We start from the raw sequence: 16,883 nt of genomic DNA, 5'->3' as shown, positions 1-16,883 counted from the left end.
GATCTTCCAACCCTAGTTCACACCTTCATCACATCACGGCTGGACTACTGCAATGCCCTTTATGCTGACCTCCCCAAAAAGGACCTGCGTCGCCTGCAATTAGTGCAGAATGCTGCTGCCAGATTGCTAACAAACCAGCCTCGCCACTGTCACATTACACCGATCCTTCGCTCACTGCACTGGCTTCCAGTAGAATGGAGAATACTCATCAAGATTAGACTGCTGACATTCAAATCCCTGCACAATCTGGGCCCTGGATACATGAAGGACTTGCTGAAGCTGCACCACACCTCCCGCAACCTCAGATCAGCAAGTTCTATAAACTTGGTCACTCCCAGAGTGCACCTCAAAAAATCTGGAGACAGAGCCTTCTGTCATGCTGCCCCTACTCTTTGGAACTGCCTACCACACCCAGTAAAGACAGCACCATCCCTGGAGCTATTCAAATCCAGACTGAAAAGCCACCTGTTTAGCCTGGCATTTCCAGACGTATAAAATTCTTCCTCTGTACCACGATAGTCTGAGCCATGCTTATGCGTTTTGAGTCCTACGGGAGAAAAGCACTTTACAAATGTTATTTGTTGCTGCTGTTGTTGTACAAGATTTGTTTTAACATGTTGAATATGTACATGGTTATGAGTATGAAATCTCTTGGCTACTCTGGGCTATAGTGTTGGTGATATTATTCAGCATGTGGCATGGAAGGAAATGTATTTCCCTTTATAGTTACATGAGTCTTGGAACATGTTGTACAATGGACTGAAAAGGAGAACGTGGTCTTTGCTTTATTCCTCTATAAAGCTATTCAGCCTTTTCTGTGTGTCCTGAACCAGCTGGTCTCTAGATGATAACTGTTTGCAGTGTAAGCAGTATGGCAATATTATGCGGTATTACAGGTGACTGCCAATAATCTTTGATAAACAGATTTTTAATATTCTGCAGTATTGCCTTGTATGTTTAGAGCTCAGTTCTGTTTTTATATTTCAGGATGATGTCCAGAAAGCACAAGATGCATTACCCCAAAAGACAGTTATTAAGGTCACAGGACAGCCAAGGTGAGTACAACTAAAAGGAGCCATAGATTGTCAGATGTAACACCCAGAGGTGAGACATCTGTGGTTTAACAAATGTGCCGGAATCCTGTGTGCTGCACTTTGCCATTTAATAGATGTGCACAACTTACCCTTTTCTCAAGGATTCATGTCAATAGCACAAGCTGAAAAGTTATGCGTGTGATAAGTACTTGCATCAGTCATAAGTACTCAATTATCCCCTGACTACATCAACAAGTTTGAAACCTTCCCAGTCATTAAAGATATTATGGCTCATCTTAAAGTTAAGTGTAGTCTATAATGTGTTTGATCCAAATGTTAAACATGATTAAAGTAGCAATGTACCTAAAACCAAGTGTGCTGTAAATTACATGAAATGAGACTTTGATCAATAATGCTATGTACTTCTATTTATTATTTTTGCTTCTACTTCAAAATACACATTGACTGCTTTTGTTGCCATAGCAGAAATGACTCCCATCAGTCGTCCTCCTTACCCAATGCTTATATGTTACCAGCACATGACTAGAGAGAAAATTATTATGTATGTCTGTGCAAGTATATTGTTAATCAGTTCTTTATTTGACGCACTCTTGGCTACAAGCACACTACCACTTTAAAGGGAACCTGAGGTGGGTGGGATATGGAGGCTGCCATATTTATTTCTTTTTTGGCTGTCCTGCTGATCTTCCTGATCTTCCTGGCATCAGTAGGCCTCAAGCCATGTATTTTATAAAAGCCCTCTGCACATGTGCATTGACCTTGTATTAGAATAAGTGACGAAGGAAGTCTGCAGTTATACCCTTACAGTTTTATGAAATTTCTGTAAAATGTCTTACTTGTTCCTAATGAATTATAGCCTGGGGATTGGTGCAGTGGCCAAGCTTTTCCTGCAGGAAGCCAACATTGCAGCTTTCATATTTTATCAGGACTGGTTTGCTTGATGCAAAATATAAAAGTGGCAATCAAAGCACGTCTCCCACTAAGGCCCAGTGCACACCAAAACCGCTAGCAGATCCTCAAAACGCTAGAGGTTTTTGGAGAAGATTTCAGAGCGATTCTAAACATGTTTAGGCCCCATTCACACGTACAAAACACCGCCGATCTTTGCCGGCGTTTTGCAGGAGTGATTTTTCCACGATTTCACACGGAAAAATCACTGAACACTGCTGCGGTTTTGCCACGAACGCGTGTAGCGCTTCTATAGCACTGAAACGTGATCACCGGGAAATCGCCTGAAAATTGTGCAGGCGATGCGTTTGCGGTTTTGGGCGATTTGCTGCGATTAGCACAAATTGCCCAGGAACGGGCCCGTAGGGTTTCATTACACTAGCGCTTTTTAAAAGCGCTAGCGTTTGAGTGTTTTGCCGAAATCGCGGCAAAATGATCTAGTGTGAATGGGCCCTTAGAGACATTTTCTAAACATGCCTAGCGGTTTTTGGAGCGTTTTTGTGTTGCAGATTACAAATATGTTACAGTAAAAGCTGTTACTGAACAGCTTCTGTAACAAAAACGCCTGGAAAACCGCTCTGATCTAGCGTTTTCCAGAGTGGTTTGAGCTTTTGCTATACTTTACATTGAGGCAGAAACGCTTCTGCAAACCGCAAAAGTGCTGCAGGACACACGTTTGCGGTTTGCTAAAAACCGCAAACCGCCGGTGTGCACCATCCCATTAAAATACATTAGCCAAGCGTTTTCCAAGGCGGAAGCGGTTTGCGCATCGCTTCAAAAACCGCTCGGTGTGCACCTGGCCTCACTGTGCACTGGCCTTCCAGACTGATCTCATGTTTGTTGGCTGTGGAAAGCAGAATCAGGCCGCCATTATACCAAGTTAGTATATGAAAATGCATCTTCACTCAGCCAATGTGCACATGTTTTCTTGTGGATTGGGTGTAGAAACCCTCCTACAGGGGTTGAATGCATTAATGATTGACTAGTAGTAATTCAGCCTGGTGAATTACTTATCCTCTAAACAAGGTCAGTCCCAGAGAAAGGATTAGGCCAGTTCATACACAATTATCTAATGTCTGTGCATCGCTTTACACACATCAGTATTGACACGCATCCCTTCCAGCTAGTTGCTCACAGCACAAATGGCCAGCTCTGGGAATTGCATGGAATCCTGCATTACACAGCATGGTTCCTGACATCTCTCTCCTGACGGGATATAAGCAGCTGCATAATGCCAGCACAGATTCAGACTGATAGCCAGTCAACGGATAGCAAAAATAATTAACTCTGCTCCTGATGAGCTGTTAGACTATATGAAACACAATGCCAATACTTTAGCTGTCACAGGAAAGGTTTGGACCGAACTGTATGTAGGAATACATTGCCAACTTCTACATCCAACAGTTTGCACCAACATGTCACAAAGAGAATTATTTTGCCATGCACCGGTAACTGAAAGGAAAAGGGTAGCCAACATTCCTGTTTTAATTGTTGATGTAAACTAGTCTGCCTGCTCTTAGAGGGAAATCTGGGACATAAATGGTACATGTCTGGACACTGGGAACATAAATGAGTTAAATTGCAAGATTTACTTGCCTGTAGCACCTGTTCACTGAATAATTGGTATAAAGTCAGGTTCTCAGCTCACTCTCTGTGCCTGTGCAGAACTTTAAGGGTACAGGTTATTTGTTGTCTCCAAGTGAATATTCTTGTTTCACACTTAAGGTACATCCTCCAGAGGCTGGCACTGCTTGGGGGGGGGGGGGGGGGGGGGGCTTGAAGAAGCAATTGACCATCCAGATTCCAAAAGTGAGATGTTGCATTTTGTGTTTTGGCACGTGGTACCCCTTCCACCTCTATGATAAGGCATGAATAGTATAACACTGCAATTCAGATTTGCTGGATCACAGATGGTGTCCTGGAGATGCTTGGAAATCTGTGAAGATGCTTTAGCATATCAGGTCCATAGTATTCACTTAAAGGGAACCTAAACTGAGAAGGATATGGATTTTTCCATTTAAAATACCAGTTGCCTGACTCTCCTGCTGATCCTGTGTATCGAATACTTTTAGCCACAGCCCCTGAACAAGCATGCAGATCAGGTGTTCTGACTGAAGTCAGACTGGATTAGCTGCATGCTTGTTTCAGGTGTGTGATTCACCCACTACTGCAGCCAAAGAGATCACCAGGCCTGATGAGCAACTGGTATTGTTTAAAAGGAAACATCCATATCCCTCTGAGTTTAGGTTCCCTTGAACTGCTTTTCTGCAGTAGATCTCATGATTGTAACACATAATTTTACCCTGTATGCTGGGGGGGGAGGGGTCTTATGGGGTTTATGCACAGGAATTACTCCAAGGAGCCATTGTGTGGCTTCTATTTGGTCGCACACATTTCCTCTCCCCCTCTCGCATGCAGCTGCCTTTTTATGTTTACTCAGAAGAAATGTCCCGTAGAGGGTGCTATTAAAGAGTTCCTGGTGAATGTATAGAGGATTTTTTTTTATCATGTTGAAGCAGCCTTTACAGTGGCTACAAGTGTGAGAATCGAAGGGCTTTTTTAGAAGCGTTGTAGGGTGGAGTTTTAAGAAATGGTTGATAGTGGCTAAAAGCCATTAGTTACTAGACCTTGCTGTCCCTGTTGCTCCCCGTTTACCTTGTAGGCCTATGGTTTTCCAGCATTAGCCACTGTGAATGCTGACTGGCGATGGACAGCAAAAAGTACTTTTGTTTATTGCTGATGTAGACACTTGTGTGAGGACTTGGCAGGGTAGCCTAATGCAGCATTTATTATGCCTTTTTTGTGTTATAGCCACACTAAATGCATTACATTTAATGTTTCTCAACCCGCATACTGTCTTAAGTTATCAAAATCCTTTTTAACGTGCCTCTCTACTCTTCTTCCTCCACACTTATATAAAGGAATTTTTCCATTAAATCAAATCTGTAATCATAGCATAGACCTGTTTAAGTGTAAAAACTGCCACACTTAAAGCGCAGTTCCAGAAAATGGTGGTCTGTTTTTTTTTTTGTTTTTTTTTAAAGATTGTGTTAGAAACTTTAATCACTTAAAGTAAACCTGAAGGTTTAAAAAAAACAAGTTCATATATCCAGAAGCTTCCTCTATGTCCAGGAACCCTCCTCTGCCTGCCACAACCGTCCTTGTAACTCATCTACCCCCTGTGTAGAACGCACACGCACTCCGCAGGTGCCTGCACAGTAGCATGAAGACGCTTGTGCACGGACAACAAGACATGCACAATGTGCCTGTGCAGTGTGACCATGCTAGTACACGGAGGGGTGCAGGTCTGCGAGCAATCTTCGACTTGTTGACATAATTGGTCTATTTTATAAATTTACATAATCCAGCATCAATTTAGAATTGTTATCTCATTTACCATCTCTAGTAAATATGTAACTTTTTTTTTTTTTATGGCAGCAGACTTGAATGACATATTCTGGAATGGATGAGGAGCCATGCTGAATGGCTCTTGTTCACATGATCACTAGCATGACATACAGTAATTGTTACTTTTTCTCTCTGAAAATCTTAATTTCCATGTCTATTTATTGCCCCACAGCGTGCCCAAAAAATCTACACAACTTTTACACCTCCACAGAGAAAATCTATAGACTCATCTGTTTCTGAAGGCTTTAAGGCCACAGCTCATTTTATTTACGTATTTTTGTTTAACCACTTCGGTACCAGCAGCCTCTGCCCCCTTAAGGACCAGAGGCTGCTGGTACACTGAAACGCCATATCCCGACGAATCGCCGCAATAATCCATCACTCCCGACGGTCACGCCGCTCTGTCCCCGCAGTAGGCTGCTCTCTCTGCCGTCGCTTTGACGACAGAGCTCTGTGCGCCAGTCAGGAGCCGCTTTTATTGGCTCCTGACCCTGTCACTCAATGTAAGCCAATGGGAACGGCTTACATGAATGAAAGAGCCAGGGGCCAATGAAAATGGCTCCTGTCCAGCTCACAGTGCGCTGCCGTCATAGAGGCTGCAGGACAGCACATTGCGGCGGGAACGGGCGGGGGCGCGCGGTGAATGGGACGTAGAGCTTACGTCCAGTCAGAACCGCAGCGCCACCCGCCCGACGTAGCTTTATACTGCGGCGGTCCGGAAAAAGTTACGTTCAGAAAATGCACGGGTAAATGCATAGCATATCTATTTACTTTTTAGCAATACACATTGCCTGGCTGCCTTGCTGATCCTGTTCCTCTAACTTTCAACCTCAGACTTGGAAGAAGCATTCAGATTAAGGATGGACAAATATTGCAATTTCACGGTCACAAAAGTTACCGCAAATACTTGTGAGCTGGAAGTTCGCGGTGAGCCCCATTGATTGTAATGGCAGGCGATACTTCAGGGCAACTCTGTGGCCACAATTTCTTTAAAGCAGTAGTATCAGCCATACTATGCCAGGAAAAAAAAAACACATGTATAAGTAGATAAATACTTGATCTACTTACATAACACATGTATTATACTGTCAACATTTTGATTTCAGTGAATGTTATATAGTAAATTACGAGAATTCTGTTCCTGGTGGGGGCCATGTCTTTTGCGCACAGTTAAGGCTAACTTGTGATGTCATTTCTGCCCTTTACTTTTTTTCTTGTCTCCTCCAATCGCTGAGTCGCCTCAGCCTTGCTTGTAAACACAAGTGAGTAGGGGATTAGGTTTCAGATAAGAAGCTGGCAGGGAAATAAAGGGAAGAGGAGGAATAGATTATAGATAAAAAGAACCCCCAGCATGCAATTCTTTGGCACGACTACTAAAGGGCCAGTGTTTCCTTAAGTATGTGATAACTCCAGATCATAACAGCAGAAAAAGTTTTGAATGCAGGCTTAGCATCTTTATCACTTAATACACTCAGACCAGTTGCTGTTGAAATTTGATTTTTATGGTGACGATACCGCTTTAAAAGAGTTGTACAAAGTATCCAAAAACCCAGACAGTGGCATGGTGGAGGGGGTTTCAGGGTGAAATATTTCTCAAAAATATGTTTTACACAAAGGCTTATTTTCATACATGCACAAATAGTTTCTAGATTTTTTTCTTTTTTTTATTTCAGCAGTTTTTTTTTTTTTTAATAAACGGAACTATGTCCTGTGACTGGGTATTTGCTTTAAATCTTTGTTACTCTGGTAAAGCGGATCTCTATAGAGTGATAAGATTCTAATGGAATCTGCATTTTCCAGTTTCGTATGTTTGTTTTCTCAGTTCATGCTAGTTCCAGATTAAAGTAGATCAGAATATGTGCTTTAAGGTGCGTACACACGCACTACATCCGGCAACGACTGGTCCGTCCGACCCTCCCGCTGTGTGGACGTTCAGCCGACAGTATTGCATGTGTACGTGCTGTCGGCGGACTGATAAAGCTGTTTGTGAACGATCCGCTCAGGCGATCGTTCAGAAGCAGCCTTATCAGTCCACCGACAGCGCGTACACACGCACTACTGACGGCTAAATGGGACTGACGGACCCGTCATTGCCGTACGCACCTTTATAGACAGTGAGACATCTGACACATGGGTTTGGTGTGTCTTTGAAACACAGACCTTGTAGGTGTTTTGCTTCCAGACAAAATAAATTGTTGTCCATAAATCAGGAATTCTTATATTTAGGCTTCTGAATGAGCATGTTGTCCTGCCTGCTAGAACCAAATTGCCTTTTTGTTGTTGTTCGAAGAAAGTAAAACTTTATTACACAGACATGGCAGAAAAGGTACAGAATCAAACAAAATAGTATATGAATTAACGCCTTTATACGGTTAATCAAAGTAGAATCGGTCAAAACCACATAATCAAATCCCAGCATATCACATTTTACTGGCCAACTTATAACAGAGCAACTTCTGGTAACATGACTTTGCTGTAGAACTGGAGGGCTAAACTGTTTACATCTAAAGACACAAGCACAAAGTTGTATTGCTACTGAAAATCAAAATAAAATAAAGCGTCTCTATTATACTGTATTGTCCTTCAGGCTGCACATACTAAGGGGATGACACTAAGCAAGGTTATATGGAGCATGTTAATTTTCTGCTAAGCGAAATTAAGCTAGCCATACACTTATAGATTTCCATCCCGTGTTCCAAAATGATCAATTCCTTTCTGAAAAGAATCCATTCAAAAGGAATTGAGTCCTACCATACAATGCAAATCAATTTCCATTGGATTCCAGCAGGGAATCTATTGAAAACCGATCAAAATACAGAGTTGCACTGCTCGAAGCACTGCAATGCTATAGGGCAGTGATGACTAACCTTGGCACCCCAGCTGTGGCAAAACTACAAATCCCATCATGCCTCTGCCTCCCTGAGTTATGCTTAGAGCTGTCAGAGTATTGCAATGCCTCATGGGACTTGTAGTTCCACCACAGCTGGAGTGCCAAGGTTAGCCATCACTGCTATAGGGCATCAGTCTGCCAATGCTGTTGCCCCACCCCTGCTTGTTTTACATTTTCCATCCTGTCTGATCAATTTTTTCAATCGATTTTTGTTTAAAATGGATCAAAAATCAATCGATCTGACATCTTGGGGAATCAGTTCCCAGCAGATGAATCGAATCTGCAAGAAATCAAATAAGAAAATCGATGTGTATGGGCACCTTTACAACTGATTGAGAGTTAATTGTCTATACTGCTCAAACTTTGTCAAATTTTAATGGGCAGCCTCTATAAACGAATTTTTAAAACCATTGTTTTAAATATTTGATTAGCTCATTTCAAAGTTAAATCATGATCAGTCTTATGTATCCACAGATTGTTTTGCAATTACGTTTGCTCATTGTATGCATGTTTTTGTATGCATTCTCCCAATAAATGCAACAAGCACCAGAGATATAAATAGAACATCTAATTTATGAATCTCTGGCAACATTTTTCCACAGATCAACAAGACTATAGTAGCTTAAAAAAAAATCAAGTTATATCATTGCCTCAATAGAAAAGGAGATAACCCCTTCAGTCAAATGCTTTTCGTACATGCCAGCTGTCCACTGTTTTGTCAGTTCGCAAACTAGGGAATGTGCAAACTACTCCGTGCAATTTAAGCCTCTTAAATATCTTCCCCTGGACACTTCCACCAATCACGGACAGGGAACATTACAGTGCTGCTTGATTCTACAGGCAGTTAAGATAGTGATCCTGTCAGATGTGATTTTTTCACTGTAGCTCCAACTGTCAAGAAACTATAAATTAATTGTCATACATGTTTACAAATGTGTAACTGGTCATTTTATTTCAAAATATTTTACAATTGACCTCTTCATAAAATGGTTCGTATACAATGGGGCTTTGTTTGACCCATGGCAGTACCCATTTATTCAAAAAACATTATCAAAGAGGACAATATTTCTAGTTGGAGTAATCCAAAGTATAGCAACAAGAAAGCACGTTAGAGAAATCACAACCGGTTTATAATGTTTCCTGTGATGTGTCTTCTGTTACATCCAGTAAAATATCAGCAGAAGATCCATGCTTATATCTCAGATTCCTATTCTTTATGGGTTTATGTTGTTGGATCTGAGGGCTGATATCTTTGTAATTGTGCATCCACCTGCAAATGCTGCATAATAACTGTGGGGGAGGTGGCCACTAGACAGCAAGATTGGCCCGCAACTGGTCCCAGAATTTAATTTTCTGTTAAACATGGCCCCAGTGCATTTCAATGTTATTAATCACTTATGTGATTTGAATGATGTAGTTTGGAGTCTCGATCCAGGAGTGATTTGCATTTCCACACAGCTCCATTAATGGCCTTTGAAAATATGTGCAAAACATGTACAAAATTACAAAATTATGTACTGCAAGTTTTTTGTTGTTTTGGTTTTGTTTTTCTGCCTCCTCCACTTGCTTTTGTTCAGCAGGACCCCTCTTCTCTACTGGCATCTTAGAATGTGCATTTACAGGGCTCTTTACACATGCCAAGGCTGTGGCTATTCTTGCCCACCGAATGAGTACCTTAGCAGGGCTGGATCAGGTGTTTAGGGAGGCTGGTGAGTCTGGGAACCTGGGCACATACGGTGAGGGGTGGGACATTGTACAGCAGTTTAGCTCATTGCACTCTGTGGCACTGGAAAATATACACATCTAGGGGAGAAAAAACATGGAAAATGTATTTTATTGGGCAAGTATGAGGATTTCTCTGCAAGTATTTTACCTATAAGCACTTTTGCTTTTGTTGGCAAGTATTCAAAATTTTTATTCAGTTCCCCTGCTCCTTTCTCTAACATATCATAGGTTTATTTTACTGTTATAAAAATTAATGCTAAACCTGTAAGAACTGTAACAACTCTGTATTTTATATCTTCTAGGCCGCTTGCAATTTTTAACCCTTTTGAACAAGAGCGTGTGTCTGTTGTATCGGTATACATCAATTCACCAAAAGCCAAGGTTCTGGATGCAGCAGGAAAGCCTGTGAAGGCTCAGATCAGTGCAGTGTGGGATGCAGCTACTGTGGTTTCTCTGGACACCTATCAGGTAGGTATCTACTTTTCAGAATTCTAATCAGAAGGTCAGTGATGTGACAGATTATGCAGTAAGGTAATACACTTGCTACTTAATACTCTGTCATTCAAGCAGTGGAATAGCAAACTGTTATGCTAGTCCTGTTGTAAATTACATGTGCATAAGCAATTTATGCATTTGCAATAGGTATTTTATTGCCTGGCCATAATGGAAGGGCCTTCTACTATCTTCATCAAGGGGGATGGTAAATGCAGAGGGTACGAGTTTTAAGTGTACCTACCTACCTTTCACTCGCTTAAGAAGTTTAGTCAATAAGTTCCCGAATTAAATTTCCAGCTCGAATTTGTAAGTTCTCCCTGCATTCAAGGGGTTTCCTCTGGGCACTCTGGTTTCCTCCTACTTCCAAAAAACATACTGTTAAAGAGAATCTGTATTGTTAAAATCGCACAAAAGTAAACATACCAGTGCGTTAGGGGACATCTCCTATTCCCCTCTGTCACAATTTCGCCGCTCCCCGCCGCATTAAAAGTGGTTAAAAACAGTTTTAAAAGGTTTGTTTATAAACAAACAAAATGGCCACCAAAACAGGAAGTAGGTTGATGTACAGTATGTCCACACATAGAAAATACATCCATACACAATCAGGCTGTATACAGCCTTCCTTTTAAATCTCAAGAGATCATTTGTGTGTTTCTTTCCCCCTTCAGCTCTCATGCACTGAAGTTTCAGGCTGCTCGTTTCTTCCTGCAAACAGCTCTGCCTGTGTCTGTAATTCTTCAGTATGTGAAAGCCCAGCCAGCTCAGAGGACGATTTATCCAGCTTGTAAAAGATAAGAGAGAAGAGAGAAGCTGCTCTAATCTAAATAACACACAGGCAGTGTGCATAGAGGGGCCTGGAGGGGGGAGTGCATAGCAGAACCACAACACTGAAGAACTTGGCAGCCTTCCAGACACAGGCCGACAAGTCTGACAGGGGAAAGATACAGTGATTTATTACAGAGACTGTGATAGTACAAAGTGCTGCAGTAAGCCAGAACACATTAGAATAGCTTTTGGAACTTGTAGGATGATAAAAAACAGGATGCAATTTTTGTTACGGAGTCTCTTTAAGTTAATTGGCAATCCCCAAACTGGGCATAAACTTTTTAAGGAATAGATTTAAGGAATATATTGTGAGAATCTCTGAGGGACAGTCAGTGACAAGACTGTGGAAGCCTTGTACCTACATCATCATCATCCTCCTCATCATAAGAAAAATAATAAATAGATGGTCCTTTAAGATTAGTAATACACATTGTAGCGATCAAAGGTATCTTTGATAGTAGCTATCAAAGTTAAAAATGTTTAATCTTTCTTAGCTAGGTTTTTGTGCATAGGAACACACAGCCATTTATAACAGATGTTGTCAAGAGTTTCTTCCAGTCACTTGATTTCTGAAGAGTGGAATACATGCAACAGTTTTTTCTGTTCTGTCCTTATTAGTCATGCAGGAAAAGGAAACCATTTGTTTAATCTGTATTGCAGATTTGCTTAGGATTCCTTGCTTGAGGAGTGCAATTTGTGATTACAGTCCAGTTTAGTTGAAAATTGGAACAATTTTTTAAAATAACATTTAATGTGAAAAAGGTTTGCACAGCACTGACACATTTACAGCTGTTTTCAGCTAAAGTGTGATTTCCTTTTAAACCGCAGACTGAAACAAAGTAAAAATCCTTTCCAAATTCCTGCTGGTTTTCAGTGTAAACTTCCAGCTCTGTATGGCCTTATCCACATGTGCATCTAAAGTGAGCAGGGCACAGAAGAGTGCATGGAGACAAAGGCCCTGTTCCCTACCCCGGAGTATAGGCCCCCTGTGTGCACACAGCCTTACAGACAGTTATACAGAAGTCATGGGCTCAGTTAGGAAGAATTTAAGGTATTGTTACTTGCAACACCTTTCATCTTTCACCAAACGTTCAAAAATCCTTTCATTTCAAATAAGACTTTCAGATAGCACTGGATTCTTCCTTCACAGTAACCTTATATTTCACTCGTTTTTTTTATCTCTAAAGCTCTGAATCAAGACAAGTATCAGCTGAGCAAACTATTTTTTGTCAATTAAAGTGGACCTGTACTAAGAAATGATCAAAACTTCCAATGCTAAACTTGTGGTAAAATATCTTTAAATGATGGCTAAACATTATATTTTAGCTTCAGTAATTTAAGTCGCACACCTACGAGGATGCTTTAGTTTAGTCCCGGGCCGAGGCAGAGGCATGAGAGGCTCCAGCCTCAGGGCGCAATGTAGGAGGGGGCGCACAACTCAGCTATCATTCCCCTATTGTGTTTGAAGCAGAGAGCAATAAGAAAAGGGGATACATAGCAGTGACTGCAAGCCAGATAACTAGAGATTAAGGTGTTGGGGGGCCCTGGGGCGCCTCTTATGCTGGATACACACCATGAGTTTCCGCGTCAAATGCGTCCGTCGATACCCGTCGATTCGATTATTTCCGAACGAATTTCGATGATTGTTAGGTCGATTGCCATGTAAAGTATGACAAATCGACCTAACGATCCATCGAAACTTGAATCGGACATGTCGGAAATGATCGAATCGACGCATATCGACGGACGCATCGAACGCGGAAACGCATGGTGTGTATCCAGCATTAGTCTAATAGCAATCAGTGTGTGACAGCTGGGGTGAAAAGGATGTAGGGGGGGGGGGGGGCGCACTTTGGAGTCTCAGCCTTGGGTGCAGTGGGAATTTGTCCCGGCTCTGGTTTAGTCACACCACCTGATTTACTTGTTCAATTTGCAATAAATTTAAATATCAGCCAGATTTCAAAAATGTGTTCACTTTTGAAGTCTCTCAGTATAGGTCCACTTTAAGACCATTTTTGCAATGGGATGGGTTAGAAGAGTTTTTTAGTTTCAAAGGGTTTTTTATTGATTTTACATAGGTAAATAGGCTAAAACGCCAATTAAAGCTGCACATGGGCTATAACTGTATGTTATAGAGATATAGATACATAAATTCATACTTAAAGCACAGCAGAAGTGAAACCAGAGTTTTAGTTTTAAAGTTCCTTCCATGTTATTTTAATGGTGTCCTATGACATTTTTTCTTTGCCCTCTTACTTGGCATTTAATTCATCTCTGCCAGTTCAGTAAGTGCTTATACACACAATTACTGTCAGACTCAATCCCTCGAGAGATACATTGGGGCCGAATGCTGTACAGATGCATTGCTATCCTACAGCCTAGAGATACATTGTTACTATGTAGTAGGTAGGAGGGACAATAGCACGGCACAGAACAGAGGAGTTATGTGCAGAAGGGTAATGAGGAGAGTCGATCTGCAACAAAAAAACTCTTGCCAATTCATCAGGGCCACTGCCCAAGCGCAAGATTCTTGGCAGAGACTGCCCTGACCAGCCACCTTGCCCAAGAACTCTGGCATATGTACGAGCCTATAGACGAAATATATTTTGATTCATCTTTATCTCATTGCTGAACAGTCACTCATAAGTGCTCTTGGCTTGATGACTATTTCCTTACTTGATTTATTCCACCTAAACTCCTGATTTTTCTTCTGCATGTTTGTTCCCCCAGGTCTCATTTTTGGCACATCTTCCTGCACTTGGCTTGGCTGTTTATCAGCTGGTGGAAGGCGAGAGTTCAGAAACTGTGAAGGCGGATTATACCATATTTACTAGAGGAAGAAGCGAGAAGATTGTATCAGATGGGACTTTCCATGTCAATGAGTTGGATGACCTTGTCAGAGACTTGTCTTTAGAGAATTCCTACTTGAAGCTTGGCTTTTCTCAAACATCTGGTCTTCTGGAGGTGAGCTCCACAGAACATGTTGTCAAATGTGGCCCTTATGTGACAATTTAATGAAGTGTAACCCTCATCTCATGTCCTCATAATGTCAGTTGTGGCCCTCATGTCCTTCTCAAAGGGAACCTGAAGTGTGAAGGATAGGGAGGCTGCCATATTTATTTCCTTTTAAACAATACCAATTGCTCAGTTTTTTTTGTCAGAAACACATGATCTGCATGTTTGTTCAGGGTCTATGGTTAAACATAGAGGCAGATGATTAGCAGGACAGCCAGGCAATTTGTATTGTTTAACTGCTTCCACACAGCTGTACTGTGTATCTCAACCCCTTTGAGTTTATTTAGAAACCAGGGGCGTAGATACACGCATCTTTGAACCCCTGCAGCAGAGTACTGATTGGTGAATGGGAACACGCACACTGTAATGCATTACTTCCTGTAGGGGACATCTAGCGGCCAAAAAGAACATCTTCAATTCATTAAAGGGACACTTAAGTCAAGCAAAAAAATGAGTTTTACTCACCTAGGGCTTCCAATAGCCCCCTGCAGCTGTCCGATGCCTTCGCCGCCTCCCTACGATCCTCCTGGCCCCGCCGGCAGCCACTTCCTGTTTCGGTGACAGGAGCTGACAGGCTGGGGACGTGAGTGATTCTTCGCGTTCCCAGACACATTAGCACCCTCTATGCTGCTCTATGGTATATGATATATGCTCTAGCAGCATAGATGGCGCTATTGTGGCCAGGAACACGAAGAATCACTCGCGTCCCCAGCCTGTCAGCTCCTGTCACCGAAACAGGAAGTGGCTGCCGGCGGGGCCAGAAGGATCGGAGGGAGACGGCAAGGGCACCGGACAGCTGCAGGGGGCTATTGGAAGCCCTAGGTGAGTAAAACTCCTTTTTTTTGTTTGACTTAAGTGTCCCTTTAAAATAAATAGATGAAAAATTACTAGTTTTTACAGCCCCTTCTTACCTGCTCCCCATAGTTATAAAAATAAAACACTTGTAAAAAAAAAAAAAATGACCGCATCTAAAAAAAAAATCATAATTACCTTAGAGACTCAGCTTTTTTAATATGTATCTCATAAGCGTATATCATGGTTATGTTTGCAAATTAGGGCTTGTAATTAATATAGTATAAAGAAACACAAAAGGGGAAAAATGCATCTTTATTTCCAAATAAAATACTGCCACCATACATTGTACTAGGTTTATGATTTAAATATTGTACCAACCGGGACAAATAAAATATGTGGGTTTTATCTACCGTAGCACATTTTATTTTAAAACTATTATGGCTGAAAACTGAGAAATAATGATTTTATTTTTGGGGTGTGTTAAATATTTCCCTGTCTTGACTTCTTAAGGACAGAGGAAACACCCCATCTCCGGCAGTGCGGTGGCATCTTTGTTTCTGAAGACCTAAAAAAAAAAACCTTTGAAACTCTATTTTCTGGTTTGAGTTGTCCATGGGTGGCACTGATTGTTAGTACAGTCATAGTCCTGCATAGAGCTGTGATTACTTTTGTAACTCAAGGTGATCCTGTGGTGAGGACTGAACACCTAGTTAAAGCCCATGGTGAACCAGAACCACTAGGAGAGATTTCTACAAGCAAAGGTGTTCCAGCTGTAATTTCTTTAATACAATCCATGATGCTTTGCAAACTGCATAACGTAGCCTTTTCAAATCAGTCTGATTATCTGTTTTTAATCACAAAGATTCATAAAAACCATTTCTCTTGCACTTTCAATTTTACAAAAGTTTTATTTTGTTATGAGTGTGCTTTTACATGCCCCTTAAAACTTAGCTCATTGTTTTCTGAAATAAACTTGACTACACCAGTATTATTTGTAATATTTAAACGTTGTCCACCACCAAATACAGGAGCTGTGGAGATGATAGTTCATTCTTAAAGCAAACCTGAACTGAAAAAGAAGTCAAAATAAACATGCACACATCATACTTCCCACGTAGTCAACTCATCAATCTTTCTCCTGTCCCATGTCTTGTTTAACCACTGTTATCGATGGAATTCTCCATCCCCCATTTTAAAAATGGCAACGATCCCATAACAGTTTCTGGGTCAGCCCTAACAAGTAATATCGCTTGAGCCATAGGGAAACATGGGCATTACCTTGCACATCAGTTGTTCTTATGTTTATAACCGACAGCAAATTATATAGTGAAAAAGGGTCCTAACGCTTTCGGCTTCTGGAGAGACAAGACTGACTAGATTTAGTCAGAACTGGAAGTCATCGTTGTTAGAAGAAAATAGTGAGCTGAGAGGAATTGATGGTGAGGTAAGTATGTAATATTCATTTGCTGGTACATCGGTTTATTTTAAATATTTTTACTTTGTTCATGTTCACTTTAAGTTTGGAGTACTGTTACAGTATTTTAGCCCTCTGAATGTGAGAGTCTTTTGAGAATTGCTAATTCTGCATTAGAAGTGCACACACTATTTTATATTTTTGAAATGCACTTGTAATGTTTATCCACTCTAGTGTCCTAGAAATAGTTGTTCCATATGGATACATGTATTGCTAATTTTTCCTTCCTTGTCGTTTGATTCATGTCCTAGTT

The 16,883-nt window shown here is 41.2% G+C and overlaps 1 protein-coding gene across 2 annotated transcripts in view; it reads left to right on the top strand.

Annotated features, from left to right (window-relative positions):
• The window catches only part of MAN2A1 (mannosidase alpha class 2A member 1), a 183,732-nt gene that overhangs the window by 120,518 nt on the left and 46,331 nt on the right, over window positions 1–16,883 (top strand). For both annotated transcript variants that reach the window (XM_068247382.1, XM_068247388.1), the window contains 3 exons: window positions 988–1,055; window positions 10,329–10,494; window positions 14,077–14,310. In XM_068247382.1, the coding sequence (XP_068103483.1) occupies window positions 988–1,055; window positions 10,329–10,494; window positions 14,077–14,310 (468 nt within the window). The remainder of the gene's footprint in view (window positions 1–987; window positions 1,056–10,328; window positions 10,495–14,076; window positions 14,311–16,883) is intronic.

This window comes from Hyperolius riggenbachi, chromosome 1, assembly GCF_040937935.1.
Source record: "Hyperolius riggenbachi isolate aHypRig1 chromosome 1, aHypRig1.pri, whole genome shotgun sequence".
Taxonomy (NCBI): Eukaryota; Metazoa; Chordata; class Amphibia; order Anura; family Hyperoliidae; genus Hyperolius; species Hyperolius riggenbachi.
Note: the sequence above shows the minus strand (reverse complement) of the source record. Positions and strands in the feature narration are given on the sequence as shown.